Below are 17,017 nucleotides of genomic sequence, written 5' to 3' on the forward strand. Positions count from 1 at the left end.
TTTTTGGTCTCACAAGTGGAATGACATTTAACAAAAATACAACGGTCAGTTAGCAAAAATTCAAGTCAGACATAAAAAGAAAAAAAGGCTCCAGTCAAAACCAATCAGGAAAAAATTTGAGTGGTCACAGTCAGGTAACTGCTAGCATAATTCTGAAAGTCTGGATGTGCTGGCAAATTGGAGTCCTCTGAAAGTCCTGACAATAAAGGCAATGTTGGGACGTGGTGGTCTATGCTAGTCTTAACCTGTGGAGGAGCTCAGTGAAGTCTCTTTTCCTTGGGCAATTTTGGGGAGTGTGAATAGAGCAAAAACCTGAGTCTTTTTTTTTTCTTTTTATTTATTCATAACTCCACTTTGCTTTCTGTGATTATGTCACTGCACATGGACTAGTTTTAATAAGAATTTACTGCAAGGCCCATGTCTGTGAATTGGCACATACATAATAAATAGCTTTTGTAGAAGTCTGAGTCTATATCTCTCTGTCCTTTCACTCTGGTCATTCAGCTATGATCAAAGGAGCCTATAGTCTGAGCAATGAGCAAATATCCCGTTGCATGAGACATCACAAAGATGCATTCACACTCAAGTCAGACACAATCCTGGTTCTGTTGACTTACGTCAACTGGCTGACCACTCCTAGAAGGGAATTCTGCAATATTATATAAGTTTATGATTGGTGGCTGATATGATGATTAAATCCTTTCATCTTTGTCTATGTGATGTTTCTCGGTACCCCTCTCTGACATTTTTCCATGGGTTTTAGCCATGGTACTCTGATGTTCCTCATAGACCTTATAGACACGCACGTTATGTTCATCAGGAATTCAAAATGGCCTCTCGTTGCTGTTTCCTGACTTGTGCCTGCTGCTGCCTGTATAGATTGGTTAGAAACAGATATTTATGTCACTGGTATAGAAGTATACTGTAGGCATGTACCTAGAGCAGCCAATGATCTGTGGCACACAAATGCCCCCGTCCTCAGTGAATCATCACCCCTCTCATCTGTATGATTTCATCCACATGGACCTGACATCTTGTTTAGAGCTATTTCACCATTTTGCTCACCTACTTCCTCTCCCTCAATTGCTGCTGTCAGCTAACCAGAATGGAGCATGAGAAGTGTCATGGGGGGACCACTGTTAAAAACAAGTGACTGGACAGGTTACTGAAGTGGCATCTGTCAAAATGCATGTATGCACACTTGTTTAATTTAAGCTACGCTCATTTATATGGGAGACAGCTCCAAAATATTACGTTAGCTGTTTTTTGTTGTAATTTTCAAGTTTGTTGATATTGAGAATTATTGTTTGAAATTGTTTTGGACTTCTGACACTGTTTGCTTGAGTAATTATTTTTTTACATTCTTATTTTATTTTGAAGTATTACCATTTTGTTGTGTTCAATGCCATTTTATGTTTTGTTTTTGCCATCGGTGGGCATTTTCTGCCTGACAGCACAAAATGTAATGTACTTGCTCCATTGCTATTTTGACACCAGGAAGTTGCACATCATGACCTCATCACCTGTAAGATGGCAACATAATCCTGTTATCCATGATTTTGATTTCCAAAAAAAAAAAAAACAACAAAACAAAACAAATCTTCAATGTAATAGGAGTTAATGTTTCAAAAAATGTTAAGAGTGTAAATTCTTTATATGTTTGTTTTTTGGTTTCATTTGATTTTCCTCATATTTCTGCAATGGTCAAATTTACTTGACTACAATTGCTCCCTCTCCATATCTTGTTCTAATTTTTGATCTTTTTATCTTCCTTTATGTTCAGCTCAACAGATATGCATTGCAAAGCCTCTCACTTTGTCCAAGTCTCAATTAAATTAAGTAGATAAATCATTTAATTAAATAAATAATAAAAACTAGATTTTGCAGCAAGTTCAGTTATTGTATTCTTTGTTGGAGATGACTGGTTGAAAGGGGCAAGAAATTATTAACAAAGCCTTAATGATGTATCCTATATAACAGCAGAGAAAAAGTTTATTTAACAGAGAGAGAGAGGTTTGGAGCATACTGTATTGCCACATCCACCACACAACAAACCACCTCAGGATCCCAGATTAGGACCCACGTGCGGCCATGCAGCAGGAGACACCTCAGCACCACATTAGTTCAGATGGAATGGAACAGTGTGAGGGTTTTAAATGGTGGCTGGAGTGACATTTCTGGCACCAACCCCCAGGTTTTTCCTTGCAGGGCCTGCTTGCACGGCTGGATGCAGATTAACGTCATACCCAGGACGGAGGAATTGCAGGTTAAGGGCCTTGCTCAAGGGCCCAACGGAGTAGGGTCACTTCTGGCATTTAGGAGATTTGAACCAGCAAGCTTTCAATTGCCTGTGTGAATTGTTAGCCACAGTGGCACTTCTGCACCTTTGCTGTTTTTTTTAACAGCAAAGTTCATAATTGATTATAAAATGGACAAAGCCATCTGGTGCTTTTTTCAGGTAAAAAAGAAAGGATGACAAGAGCTAAAGACAAAAGTATGTCATATTATAATTTTATTGCAAACATTTTTATGTTAGATATTTTGGATTAATAACAGTACTGAAAAATAAAAATAGAACCAATAGTCAGTCAGTCATTATACAACCCGCTATATCCTAACACAGGGTCACGGGGTCTGCTGGAGCCAATCCCAGCCAACACAGAGTGCAAGGTAGGAATAAACCCCAGGTAGGGTGCCAGCCCACCACAGGGCACACACACAAACACACCAAGCACACACTAGGGACAATTTAGGATCGTCAATGTACCTAACCTGCATGTCTTTGGACAGTGGGAGGAACCTGGAGCACCCGGAGGAAACCCACGCAGAACCAATAGTTAGTTAACATATTTTAATATTATATATTCTATTATTATAATACAGCTGAACCTTTTCTTAAAACACGGTCAACAGACCACAGAAAAAAGGATAAACTATGAAGTGAGTGGATTTACTTTTACATATCAATTACACTGATTCAAAACAAGGAATCACCAGTTTTAACTTTGATGTCACTGGGGCAGATAGCTAATGTAGTTCAAGTTCAACACTAGGGCTACATTTTTCCTTATTCACAAAAGCAGAAACATCAATGTCAGCATAAAAAAAAAAACTGTCTTATTAATTCAGATGTACTTCTTATATATTTAAGAGCTCCCACTTCTGCTCCTTTGAATGAAAGGCCATCTTTGATATTCTGTATGTATGTCTGAGGTATTCCTCTGGCTCCTCATTGTTATATGTGGATATAAACATCCTTGAAACCCCAAAGGGGACTCACCCTCGCTCTTTATAATTTATATACAGACATCCATAAAGGGGGCTAAAGACCCTGATACAATTACAATTTAGAGATGCCTATGTACAGGTGTGTGTGTGTATGTGTGTTTGCGATATTACAACTTGGATATCACTGGCTGTAGATGTTTAAAATATCTTTGAAACAATATGGTGCATGATGTTGTACCTGTGCACACTCTGTGTCCATGAAAGGCATAGGGGTGATGAAGGGGGTGACTTGTGTAATATCACCTAGGGCACCAATGACTATGGACCACCACTGGTATGCTTTGTTATTTTCCAAAGAGAAAGACTGTCCATATCCAAGTCAAACAAGGACAGTACTGGACAGGGAGGTTTCTGGAATTAATGGACTTTATTTGTCCACTGAATAAAACAATGCACACTTCTCAACTCGATGTGATTTGACAGTGGAAGGGTATATAACAATACTACAAAACGGACACGTAAAGAAGGCGTTTAAAACCAATGCAGTGTTGAATCTACAGCAGGGTCAGTGAGGTTGCACCCATAGGGTTAGTGATATTCATACATGCAGTGATGTTAACCGCTTACTGAAATCATTCTGGTTTCATTATGTACATATTTCTATGAATAAGTAAATCACAAAACAACATTCAACAATTACAGTTTATTCACTCGGTAATTGCAGTTTATATCTCCATTATTCTACCTGCTATGAAATCCAACCCCTTCGTTACCGTTAATTCGGACTCCACGGAATATGCTGTGCAATACGACACCCTGAAACACGCAAATTTTACACAAATGTCAAAGTGGCGGTCCTGAGGAAGGCAGAAGTGGAAAGACGAATCCGTGCAGCGTATGTAGGCCAGCAGTGCCGCGCACTCGCGGCTCGAGGAGGCAGCCAGGAGCGCATTAGAAGATCAGAGAGCAGAGGCAGCCTGTAATCCTCGCGATCTGACGGTGCCTGCCTGCCTGCCTTTCTGCTTTTTTTTCGGCTGTATCATTGCCTCGCTTCTCCCCCCCTCCTACTCCTCCTCCATCTCCTGCTCCTCACTTTCACTCCTGCTGCATCGTCTAGGAAGATCCCGAGCCTCGGAATGTCAGCGATGATGGGGCTGCCGGTACAGTGGAGGCTGAGCTTTTCTTTCCTTGGGATTTTTTCCTTTATTTTTGGAGGGATCCCGTTTTTGAAAGCTGAGGAGGATCAGTCCCAGGATATGGAGTGCAAAATGAAAACCGTTACCGTGTCCGCCTTGCCGTTTCTGAGGGAGAACGATCTGAGCATCATGCACAGCCCTTCCGCCTCCGAGCCGAAGCTCCTCTTCTCTGTCAGAAACGATTTTCCTGGAGAGATCGTGGTCGTGGACGATCTGGAAAACACCGAGCTTCCCTTTTTTGTGCTTGGTGAGCTACAGCCTCTATCTATCTATCTATCTATCTATTGCCGCTGCTTTCCCTATTTATTACATTATTGGTCATAGTTTTAAAAGGCACGCGGCCTTATTTATATTGCCAGGTTGAGTCTGCAAGTTGTTATTAAATAAAACGTGATGATGCATAGTGTATACAATACTAATAATGCGGACGGAGCAACGCTTTGTCCGTGTGTTGTTTAGATACTTTAAACCACATTTCTACCTGTCACTTCCCACACATGATGTACTGTTTTGATATTATTTCATGGGGCATTTATTGTCAAACCTTCCCTAATAAAAAGTGTTAGGCCTTCATTGTGAGGAAACACAGCAGATCATGAAAATAACGTGCTCACTGCATGCAATGTAACTGCAGTTTACCTTCACTTTTGTTACTTATGTGTGTGTATATGCTTTCTTTATACTGTATTGTGCCAGGATATTCAGGTAAATTTAGTCTTAGGCCAGAGTAAGGCATGCACAATAATCTCCTCCAATGTCTGCTTAGCTTTCTCCATCAGGTGATCATTTTTTTGTGTGTGTGTGTGAAGCTACGTGTGGATGTTGTGTTTAAGTTGTCCTTAAAATAGTAAAGTCAAAATAACAATATCAGGTTTCATAATATTGTGTAATAGAGTTGAATTCCATGTGATGTTCTTGACTTACGGTGCTGTATACTGGACACTTTCTATCTGATTTCCAATAATTGATAATGTTTGCCTGTTATAATGGAATGTCTTTATAGCATTTAACTCTATAATAATTAATGTTTTTAGATAATGCACAAATTAAACTTAATGGTGCATTGGCCCATTACCCATTCTGTTGATGTAAATAATACTTTTGGAGTATACATAATGTTTATTATTGGTACAAATTTTTCTGCTAAAATAAACAGGGTGTAAGATATTCTGTTTTGCAGTGCACAAGACAATCCATTTTTAGTAAAAAGTAAATGCATTTTTAAAAAACTTTATATTTCCTCCCTACCTTTATAGTGGAGGGGGACTCACTTGGAGTCAATTAATTTCATGGTGGATGTTGAGTGTGATTTACATTGGTTATGTTTATCTGGTCTGTTTAGCTCATGTAGGGTTCAGCAAGTCAATTAGAGATTGCATTTTATACTGTTTTTCTCTTCTTTTATTTTGTCATGTCTAACATGTATTCATACCTTTATGCAATGTGTCCCTCACTTTAGAATGGCAATAGAATGGTTTATAAAAGATATAATTGGAACAACTCAGGATTTTAAGCCTAACAAACCCATCACTTATGAAGAAAACAAAGGCAATAATACAATTGTTAGATGTAATAGATAATCAAAATATACACAATTTTAGATATATTAATTAATTTAATTATTTTCTAAAGCTGAATATCAATAAGCCTGTGTGTTCTGTCTTGTAACAGAAAAATTGTATGGATTATTCTAAACATTTCATTGAAGTCACAGACTGTAACACTATTTGTCCAATAGCTTGAACCAGATGCAAAAGAGTGTGTATATTGAAGTCATTGATTATTATTTTAGTTTTAATTGCATACCTGCAGAACATGTATAGATAGTTAGGGCTACCTTAGGCTACTTTGTTTGAACAAAGTAATTACCATCTAAACTTTTCCATAACCAATTAACTGCATTATGTGTAAAATATATGCTAAAATACTAAGGCAGGCAGTGTGGTGTACAGGTTAAGGCTTTGGACTTCAAATCCTGCTACTGACACTGTGTGACCATGAGCACATCACTTCACCTACCTATGCTCCAACCTGGAAAGCAAAGGAAATGTAACCAGTTTTAACTCAGATGTTGTAAGTCAACTTGAATAAAGGAGTCAGCCAAATGAGAAAATATAAATAATAAATAATTACATGCCCGTGAGGCAATACAGGAAAATATTACTGCTAAATGAATAAAATAACATGTTATTCCGAAATAATGAATATTATATAGTAATTGTATTATAATACATTTACATGTTTATTCTCTCTTACAATAGCAAAAATGTAAAGTTTATAAAAACCAAGACATTCTCATTTATTTTTTTAAAGCATTATGCTATAATATATTATTCTTTTAATTTAAAGCAGCACAGTTTGTTAAAATGATTTTGAATAGCAGATATGTAGCTGTCCATGGTGCTGCTGACTCAGCTTCAATGGTTTAGCAAAAATGTAACAAATTACGAAAAATGGCTTAATCTGAAATGCAAGCATCATCACAATGACAGGAAAGTCTGCAGCCTGCAGCAGGTGCTAATTCTTTTGCAACATTTTGTTTTGTATTTTCATCTTTCCCACATAAATAGGATTAATAGATTTCACAGTAGCAGAGTATCTGCCAAGGAGCGGGTGTGAGTGCTCACTGTTGTCCTACTGCCTTAGGCAAAATTCATCGTGGTATAGATTTTTTTTTCTATAATGAGATTAGGTTAGTGGGTTAACATTTCACTGGCAACTGTGTCTCAAAAGTACTTGCAACACTGATTGGCACAGAAAATGTAAGAATTCTATCTTTCACAGTAAAATATTGTATGATAATAAATCAACATGTATGCGTTCATAGTGCCACTGACTTGTTCTGAGAATACTTTTAATGAAGACTATTGCTTTTAAAATAATTTGAATGCTTTAGCTGAATTATTATTTTCATTCAGGATTTATATGCTATAAACGTTATACTTACTGTAGTATTATTATTATTATTATAATACATATTTAAATTTTTGTAAATATCAACACCTTTCTTTTCTTTTTTATGGTTATATTACATCTTAAAATTAAACCAAATTAATTAAAAATGTGCCATGCTCTAGGTTTATTGACTTACATTTCATCTAAATGACATTTAAAAAAAAAAAAGCCAGAATGTTCTTATGCTGTGCTAGATGTAATATATTTTAAAATGTGTTTAATATATATACTTTTTAAGCAGGCTTTTCACTGTTCTAATAGTAGGAAAAAGTAAACATTGATGCAATATACTTAGCTAATGCAATGGACATTTAAAAATGTACAACAGTGCAGGATAATATGAGGAACATTCAAAAAGTTTCTGCACTTTTATATTTTTGGTGGAAACGGTGAAGGCAGTAGGAGTAGTAATCGGGCATTAAAAAGTTGGTACGACGCTGGGAAAATTGCATCGCAAACAAAGGTGACTATGTAGAAAAGTGATGTAAGTTATCTTTAAAAATATTTAATAAACAGAGTTAAAAAAGTGTGGAAACTTTTTGAACATCCCCCATATATATGATTTTATTGGAATACATTGAAGTTTAGGTTTCATGGTTGCACAGTGGTTAGTGCTGTTGTCGCTCAGATACAGCTACTAGGGTTTTAATTCCATGCCTGGGCATTGTCCATGAATTTTGTGCGTTTTTGCTCTTTGTGCATGGGTTTTCCTCTTTGTACTCTAGATTTCATCTCATATCCTTAATGTCATCCTTGTAACATTAGCACCCTGTCCACATTTGATTTCTTGGTTGTGCCAAATGCTTTCAGGACAGGGCATAGCCCCCCACAAAAAACTAAACTGGTTTAAGCACATTTGAGAATGTTATCTTTTCCTATGGCAAAGATCCAATGTCTCCTATTTACTCTGCGGCCTTGTTCTGAAGTCATAATCAATAACTTCACAAAATAAAAAAGTTAATAATTATCTGGCAACACTTGACTACCAAGATTGTCACAGTTATCAAAAAAGTTACTCTATGAAGTGTTTTCAGCTGTTAGTTAATGTTGAGTTGAGTGTCTCAGTTATTGGCAGGATAGACTTTTCCATTGTTTTGGCTCTGCTCCCCACAGTAGTTTTAGTTATGCTTGATAATGTTAAGTGAAACTTTAAAATGTATTTTTTCAGTTTGATTTTTTCACTAGCTTTTAGCTGAATGTCTAATTATTAAGTTAATAAATCTACATCCGGTAAGAGTTTAGACAGGTTGAAAGGCATATCAGATGAAATTTAGAAGATGTATCAGACCTAATAAATGAAAGTAATAGATAGTCAAATATGACATCTGTTTCTGATCACATTTATATTTCTTATCCTTGCACTTTTTGTGTCACTTTATTCTTAATACACTTACAATGCAGGTAAATATTAATCTTGTTTGAACAAATAATACTGAAACAATTCAAAATATAAAAAAATATAATAGGGTTTGGAATGTATGTGTCCATTAGTGTGATTATGTAAATTGTACCTCCATCCATCCATTGTCTAACCCACTGAATCCGAATACAGGGTCACGGGGGTCTGCTGGAGCCAATCCCAGCCAACACAGGGCACAAGGCAGGAACCAATCCAGGGCAGGGTGCCAACCCACCGCAGGTAAATTGTACCTTGAATGCAAAAAAAAAAAATCATTAACACTGTAGGAAAAGTTCCTGTTATTTCATTACCTACTAAAAGAGTGTCTGCCGCTGTAAAAACTGGCCCTATGTATTTTGCATAGAAAAAAATGGAGTATCCTCGGGAAAGGATTGATTGTTTTAATTGGTTACTTAAAAAGTTTAATTGATTTTATTTAATTGCTAAGCACCTACAGCTGTTTTTATAAGGCAGGCATACGGCCAATCTAAAGTTGTGCAGAGCTACAGGTTTAAATACTATCAGCAGAAGTGACATTTTATGAGTCTGATTAAAACTATAGAGTTGACTTATAACAAGTGCTTAGGAAGAATAATGTCTGTCCATTTAAGTGAGCCAAGAAAAGCAAATAACAGTACATGAAAACCTTAAATTTAATAAGGCAAATAGAGCACATCCAAAGGAATTTATGTTTAGCACACCTCATTTTTCTTTGTTTTTAAATGATAAGTTTTTTCTTCTTATTACATGGTTCACATTTGATAAATTCATTAGAATGATATATTCTCATATGTTCTCTGCTTGGTGGCAGGAGATTCAGACAGGGTTGCTGAATTTCTGTCCACTGTGGTGACCTTCTACAAATATGCTATACAAATTCAAATGTACAAAGTTAATATTTTAAAAAAATAGTTCTATATTACATTTCTATGTTTTGTTTATACTATACTGTGGTGGGCTGGCACCCTGCCCAGGGTTCGTTTCCTGCCTTGCGCCCTGTGTTGGCTGGGATTGGCTCCAGCAGACCCCCGTGACCCTGTAGTTAGGATATAGCAGGTTGGATAATGGATGGATGGATGTTTATACTATAAAAATTATCTTTAAAATAAAAAACAATGTTCTAAGAAAACATTAACTGTGTTACTATAAGGGTTGAGACTTACCATATGTGCTGTTATAGATAATGCTCTATAGAGTGAGCACAATATAGACACTTCTCTGCCAGTCATTATCATATGCAGATAAAAGGGTTTGATTATGTTTTTATTTTACAAATTCATCATTTAGTCCACTTGGGTTGATGAGTCCAAAATCAAACAGAACAATAAGTATATTATTAGTGTCATAAGTGTATTGTATACACATTACTGTATATTGACTTTAAATGTGGGGTATTAATGCATCAGAATATGGCATATTACCAACATGCAACTAAAAGCTTTAAATTAAACCCTTCACATTCATCTGCCGATATCCCATTCAATTGAAAGCAATCATGTTTGCTATTCTTCAGTCAGTGGACAACGGTAAATTACAGCAATAAAGTAACCAATTCCTTGTGCTTGTTATCTCCACTTTCTTCACTGTGTTTTTCTTGAAATAATCACTGCTGTATGTTGTTTTCCCCGGCAAAGCTTAGATTTACAAGACAACTGACATGTTTCTTCAGCAGTCGTTTCATCTTTCTAGCCTGCTGCCATCACCACATTCTCACTTTCTTTCCTTTGTGCTTCCTGTTCATTTGTAGATGTTAGCCAATATGTCTGCATATATCAACAGGATGTCCTCTATCATTATCTTCATACTTTATAAGCAGCCTTTGTGTTTGAGATTTCATGCTTGAATTCAATAATGTGGTTGCATTTTTTATTTTGTTTCTAGCAGTACAGCTTGGTCACTAGCAAGAGAATTGTGTGATGAGTAGCAATTGGTGACAGCAAATGACAGAAACCCATTGATCACACTGTGGCTTATGATATCCTCATAAGTTCATTAACATCTTAGGTAAATAGATTGCACAATACATAAAGTTTGTGAAAAACAACCTCAGTCCATTTTACTCATTAGCATGGATCAGTAGTGTCATAATTCATTAAATAGATAGTTTGTCTTGATGTAGTACATGTACTGTACATGTATACATTGCTGTGAAAAGGCATTTGTATGTTCCTGATCCGTGTGTTCTTTACCTATTTTTGATGCTGAACGTTACCCATTCAATAAGTGACATAAGTAAAAATAAATAAATATATGATTTCCTTGTTTGCTCCAAGTACTACCATTTATATTTTGCATTTGCTACACATGCAAAGATTCTCCCACGGAGGTCCATTTGTGCTACAGATTTTTTCATTATAGGCAATCTTTGACACATATTCTCACAAGAACAACTCCAGCAGCAGTGTTGGGGGTAATGTGTTAAAATTCACATGCATTATGTAATCAAATTACTTTTTAAAGTAACAAGTAATGTAATGCAATATTTATTTAATTTATATAAAAATACCTGTGTTACCTAAAAAAAAGGTATGCGTTACTGCATTATTGCTTAAGGTAATTCCCATTAAATTACTACGCTGTTTTGCAAAAGTACTGTGTTTATTTGGGAACATGACACGCTTGTGTTTCGGCCATCTGGTAATAGTTATTGACGAAGAGGTTAAGCATGTGTGTAGTGGGCATAAAGTGAAACGATTAAAGAGAACAGTGTGCTGCATGCAGTCCAGTAACAGAACCCTATAAATGAAGTGTCGGTTTACTTTTTTCCAGTTATTTATTATAAATATACTCAAACAGTGTGACCTGGTGGCACAGCAGCCAGTCTTCCTACTGCAAATCTTTGGGGTCTTCCATTGGGGATGGCAAAAAGTGGATGGATGTTATATACTTTACAGCATATAAAGGACTGAACGTATTTATAAAATACAAGATAATTATCACATTTGGATGTGTTTCTGGTCAGTTCCATGAAGGTGCATTTATGAGCTGAAAATTTAATAACAAATGCTGGCGAGTGAAGCATGAATTTTTTCATGCGAAAGAAGAAAAAGTAAAACAAAAGTAGCATATTTTTAGTAATGCATTATATTTTATATTAAGTAACTATATAACATATTTAGGTCCTCTTTTTGTAAGTAATGAGTAATGTAACTAAGTTGTAACGGCCGACCCCTTATTCCCAGCCGGCAGCTACACCTCCAAGACCTGTGGCCTGGATAATTGACTGAGAAACCTTTTCCTGTCAAGCCGTACTCCTACACAGATTAACTTTCCCCACAATCGACGGTTTGAAAAGCAAAGACAATAAGCAGAATGTAAAAGGAAACAAGAATAAATGTATTAAATGGGACAAGACACGCCACAAGACAAATGTACACTCAAATATTCCTCCACCCCAACAATCCCACAGCAAACCCGACAATATATATATGTATAAATCCCCTCCCTTGTCCACGTTACATATGACACACACCACACAAACGACAAATGGCTGGCAAACGGAATGATCATGAACTTGAGTCCGGTACGTGAAATAAATGTCCTGAATACGGGTACTGATTAATGACGATAGTAATGTTCGTATTTCCCGGCGTTTGGAATAACCTCACCGTGATTCCTCGGCGTGCGGCGAATGATGATTCGACCCCGGGTCTTCAGCGGTAAGCAGGTTGAAAGGCAGTCCGGATGAATGAAATACAAACTGGATGATAGCGCAATGGAATGAAACGGCAGGCAGGTTGTAATCGTGAATGCGTTATTGGTTGTTCTCCTTCTCTCTCCTCGTGCTGGTCTCTCCTTTCGTCTCCTCCTCTTCTCCTTAAATAATCCGTGACGGCAGTAATTGATTAATTGACATACAGGTGTTTTCCAGGTAAGTGATTGTGAACTCCTCCCATCATCCGTCCTCCTTTACGGGACAACATTAACTGATACACACAACGCAGTCAATGGGACAATGAAAACGAGACACACACAGCACTGACATTTAAACACTATGTGGCACCGCTACATTCCCCCAACCTTGGACAAGGGAGGGCCGGCACGGCTTGAGGTTGGCCACATGGATGGTGTCTAACTTGGAGGCAGCGCCTACCCCTTTGGATCTGGAAATTGACTGGACCTGTTTGTTGAATGATTTTAGCTGGACCTAACCATTTAGGCGCTAGCTTGGCGGAGAATTTTCTGCTGGCATCTGAGAGATGGTGAGCTCTAATCCAGACCAAATCACCCGGCTGGAAGTGCGCTTCCCTCCGCCGGGCATTATACAGTTTGGCGTGTCTGGATGTCGAACTCACCAACCTCCCTTGGATTCTCCGCCGTAAACCCTCTACCTTAACCAAATTATTGTAACTGGTGGATTCTGGACTAGGGGTGCTGGGAAGGAGTCGGTCGAGTGGGCCCTTAAGCTGTCTGCCCAGCGCAACCAAAGCAGGCGCCTCACCTGTGGCTTCATGCACCGCGTGTGTTCAGGGCAAACCGGAGCTCGGGAGCCATTTATCCCAGTCCTGATGGCGTTCACCCACATAGGAGGCGATCATGTTCTTCAGGGTCCGTTCACTCGCCCGTCATGTTGGCCTGGGGATGGTAAGCGGTGGTGAGGTTTTTCTTCACTCCCCAGGCTGCATAAAGTTCATCCAATATGGAGCTTGTGAACTGCGGACCCGGATCCGAGATGATGTTTCTTGGCACCCCCCAGCGGGTGAAGATTTCATTCTTCAGGATGGAGCATATTTTGTTAGCCCTTGCATCGGCTAACGCAAACAGCTCCACCCACTTCAAAAATAGTCTACTACTACCATCAGGACGGTCTTCCTCGAGCTGGTGATAGGAAATGGCCCCATTAGGTCGACTCCCAAAGTCTCTCCTGGTCCATCTGCGATCGTCGATTGAAGTAATCCCGCCGGTTTACCAGGTGGGTTTTTTAGTTGTTGGCAGGTGGCACACGCCTTCACGTGGTGGCACACGCCTTTCCGGACAGACGGCCACCACGCAACCCCAGAATCTTTAATAAAGTTTTTGTCCTTCCAAGGTGACCACCTAAAGGACTGTCATGGTAGTGCTTCAGAAAGTCGGGGCGAGCTCTTCCGGGACCACCAGTTGATGTTGCAGACCCCAAGGGTGGATGGAATAGTCCTGTACAAGACCCCTTGGAGGTCCACAAAGTGTACCCGGTCAGTTCGCTGTTGCTCCAGCCCTTCCCTGATGTTCTGGCAGAATGGACTGGTAGCTTGTGCTTGGGCTAGGTCTTCAAGGCTCCTTGGCAGAGGGAGGATCATCTTTTCGCCTCTGCCAAACACACCATCCCCGACGGCTCCGATACCCTAGATAGTGCATCCGGCACGATGTTACCACAGCCCTTCCGGTAAGTCACCCTGAACGTAAAATTCTGGAGGCGGAGGACCCACCTGGTCAGACGGGAGGAGGTCTTGGGTGATTGAACACCCAGGTCAGAGCGTGATGGTCGGTGTACACTTCAATTCAACCCTCCAAATAATGTCTCCATTTCTCCACAGCCCACACGACAGCCAAACACTCCTTCTCAGCTGTCGAGTAGTTCAGCTCAGCGCGCAAAACTCGTGAGGCGACGCATGACATGTTCAGCCTGGTTAATTCTTTGAGTGAGCACGGCGCCGAGCCCCAGGTTGCTGGCATCTGTCTGTACCTGGAAGGTGAGCTGTGGATCCGGTTGGGCCAGAACGGGTGGCTCTTGTAGGTGGCTCTTTAGTCGCCGACGCGCCCTGGCATTCTGTCGTCCACTCCCACGGGACATCTTTTTCCTAAGCTGGTTCAAGGGAGCCGCTATATCTGCCATCCGGGAATAAACTTATGGTACCACCCCACTAACCCAAGAAAACGCTGCAACGACTTCAAATCTGTGGGCGGGGTACTCCCGGATGGCCAAGGTCTTTCGGGTCTACAGCGACCCTCCGATGAAAGAATGTGCCCGAGGAAGCGTATGTGGGGTTGAATGAAGGTACACTTCTTCGTGTTCAGCGTAAGGTGCGCTTGATGAAATCGCTGGAAAATGGTGTCTAAATCCCGGAGATGTTGATTTATAGAAGGGGAGTAAACAATGACGTCATCGATGTACACGAAGCAGATCTTGCCTATCAACCCCCTCAGAACCTGCTCCATGAGCCGCTGGAAAGTGGCCCCAGCACTTTTAAGCCCAAAAGGCATGACATTGAACTGGAACAGGCCTTCAGGGGTGATGACTGCCGTCTTCTTTTACTCCCCTCGTCCATCGGCACCTGCCAATAGCCACTGCGGAGATCTAAGGTGCTAAATACTGCAGCTCCATGCAGTGACTCCAGGATTTCATGAACCAGGGGCATGGGATATGCGTCCAGGCTCGTCTTCTCGTTAACCCCTGTAGTCCACACAGAAACGATAGGAATTATCCGACTTCTTCACGAGGACCACAGGGGACGCAGGAGGAGGAAGATGGTTCTATTATTCCCTCGGCGAGCATCCGATCGAGGTGTTCTTTAATGACGCCTCTTCAGTGGAGAAACCCGTAAGCTCGGTGCCTTATAGGGACTTCGCCCAAGGTGTGGACCATGTGGGTCACCCCACGGGCAACTCCTAACTTCTCCGCCCACACCTCGCCCACTTCTTCAGCACCGGCCTCCCCTCTTCAGGTTGTCCCTCCACTGGGGCTGCCGCCGAGGTGCTTGCGCCGCTCCTCTCTGCTGCGTAAAACCCGATAAATTCCGAGCCCAGATCTTCTTTGGATTTGTAAATGAATTCGCATATCCCTTCCCCGTACCGTATACCCCTGGGACTGAGATGGATGGTCATCCTCATGGTGGCTAGAGAATCCAGCCCAAGGAGTAACGGAACTGACAGGTGCTGGTCCTCCAGGACATACGTATTCATATCCCAGGTGGTGGCGAGTACACTGTACCTCAAGGGGACTCTGCCCAGGGCCTTGTGTTCACTCCCATCCGCCAATACAAATCGGACGGACGGGGCAGATGTTAATTTGTCTGTCGGTCTTCTAATCTTCTCCCACTGGCTTGAGCGGATTAAAGTATGGTGGCTCCCCGGCTATCCACCACCGCATCCATCTGCCACCCCGCAGCATCACTGGGACGATCAGAAGGGACGTGCTCGCTTGCATAATGGCGAGATCGGCTTCCGACCGCAAGGTTTGGCTCGTTGTGGTTTTAGGGGCTGGGTTTCTCGTGTACTGGCCTGAACTTTGTGCCAGTACGCCTTGAGTTTCCCCAGTCCCGTTCCACTTGGGAGCCTACCCTCACCAAGTCCTCCACCGATCCCACCACCCCCCTGAGACTCCCAGCTAACCGCTGGTTACAGGCATTAAGGACGCGCGGACCACCTCTTCTTCAGCCATAGCCGGCCGCCACTTCAAACACAAAGCCCGGTATTCATAGGCTAAGTCCCGGATGGTTTGTGAAGGTAGTTGCACCATGGACCGCAGCTTGTCCTCCAGTTCGGTCTCGTAGTCTTCCGGAAGAAAAGCCGCGAGGAAAGATCGGCGAAAGGATCCCCAGTCGAAAATGGTCTTCTTGGCCGCCAGCCACCAGCTCCGCACCGTCCCGAGAGGGATGTCCCTATCACCCCAATTAGCTCTTCCGGGGTTAGAGGGTTAACGGCCAGGTACGCCTCCCCGTCCTCCACAAAGTTCAGGACATCATCGACATTATATGGAGCCCCTAACTTGGGAAAAGACAGGCGCACCCAGGAACAAATGGCCGATTGAGGCATGCGCGCCCTCCCGAGATACGCGGCGTTGAATGACGGGCGACGGTCTTATCTTCTGGAGACACCTTTGACTTCCCCTGAAGAGAATCTTGCCAGCGTCGATCCCGCCTCTGGAGGCACAACACGATTTCCCGCCCCAGGAGTTGAACTTGCTCGTTGATGTATTCTTTCATTTCCTCCTGGGAGCTGCTGATGCGAGCCCGCAAGGCTGCTTCGCTCCAGCGCATTTCGGCAACCTCGCGGATCTTCTCCTCCAGCCGGGTTATTTGTTGCGCCAGATCCTCCCACAGAGGCGAGACGTCCTCCAGGCCTTCCTCTTCAGGTCCACGGTGATCTTCGAGGTACAGCGACTGCAAAGAATCCACCACCTCTCGCACCGCTGAACACGCTCTGACCGTGGCGTGCGCGCCCGCTACTCCATCATCACACCGAGGCGAAGCAATGGTGTCGTCCTGCTCGCACGCCCTAAAGACATGATATTTTTGGGGAAAATTTAAAGGCAGACAGTGAT

General features: G+C 41.2%; 1 protein-coding gene across 3 annotated transcripts in view; it reads left to right on the forward strand.

Annotated features, from left to right (window-relative positions):
* Positions 1-2,800: 2,800 nt before the first annotated feature.
* Positions 2,801-17,017, forward strand: part of astn1 (astrotactin 1) — a 1,272,040-nt gene continuing 1,257,823 nt past the window's right edge. For all 3 annotated transcript variants that reach the window (XM_039734841.1, XM_039734842.1, XM_039734843.1), the window contains exon 1: positions 2,801-4,671. In XM_039734841.1, the coding sequence (XP_039590775.1) occupies positions 4,365-4,671 (307 nt within the window). In that variant the 5' untranslated portion in view covers positions 2,801-4,364. The remainder of the gene's footprint in view (positions 4,672-17,017) is intronic.

This window comes from Polypterus senegalus, chromosome 14, assembly GCF_016835505.1.
Source record: "Polypterus senegalus isolate Bchr_013 chromosome 14, ASM1683550v1, whole genome shotgun sequence".
NCBI classification, from domain to species: domain Eukaryota; kingdom Metazoa; phylum Chordata; class Cladistia; order Polypteriformes; family Polypteridae; genus Polypterus; species Polypterus senegalus.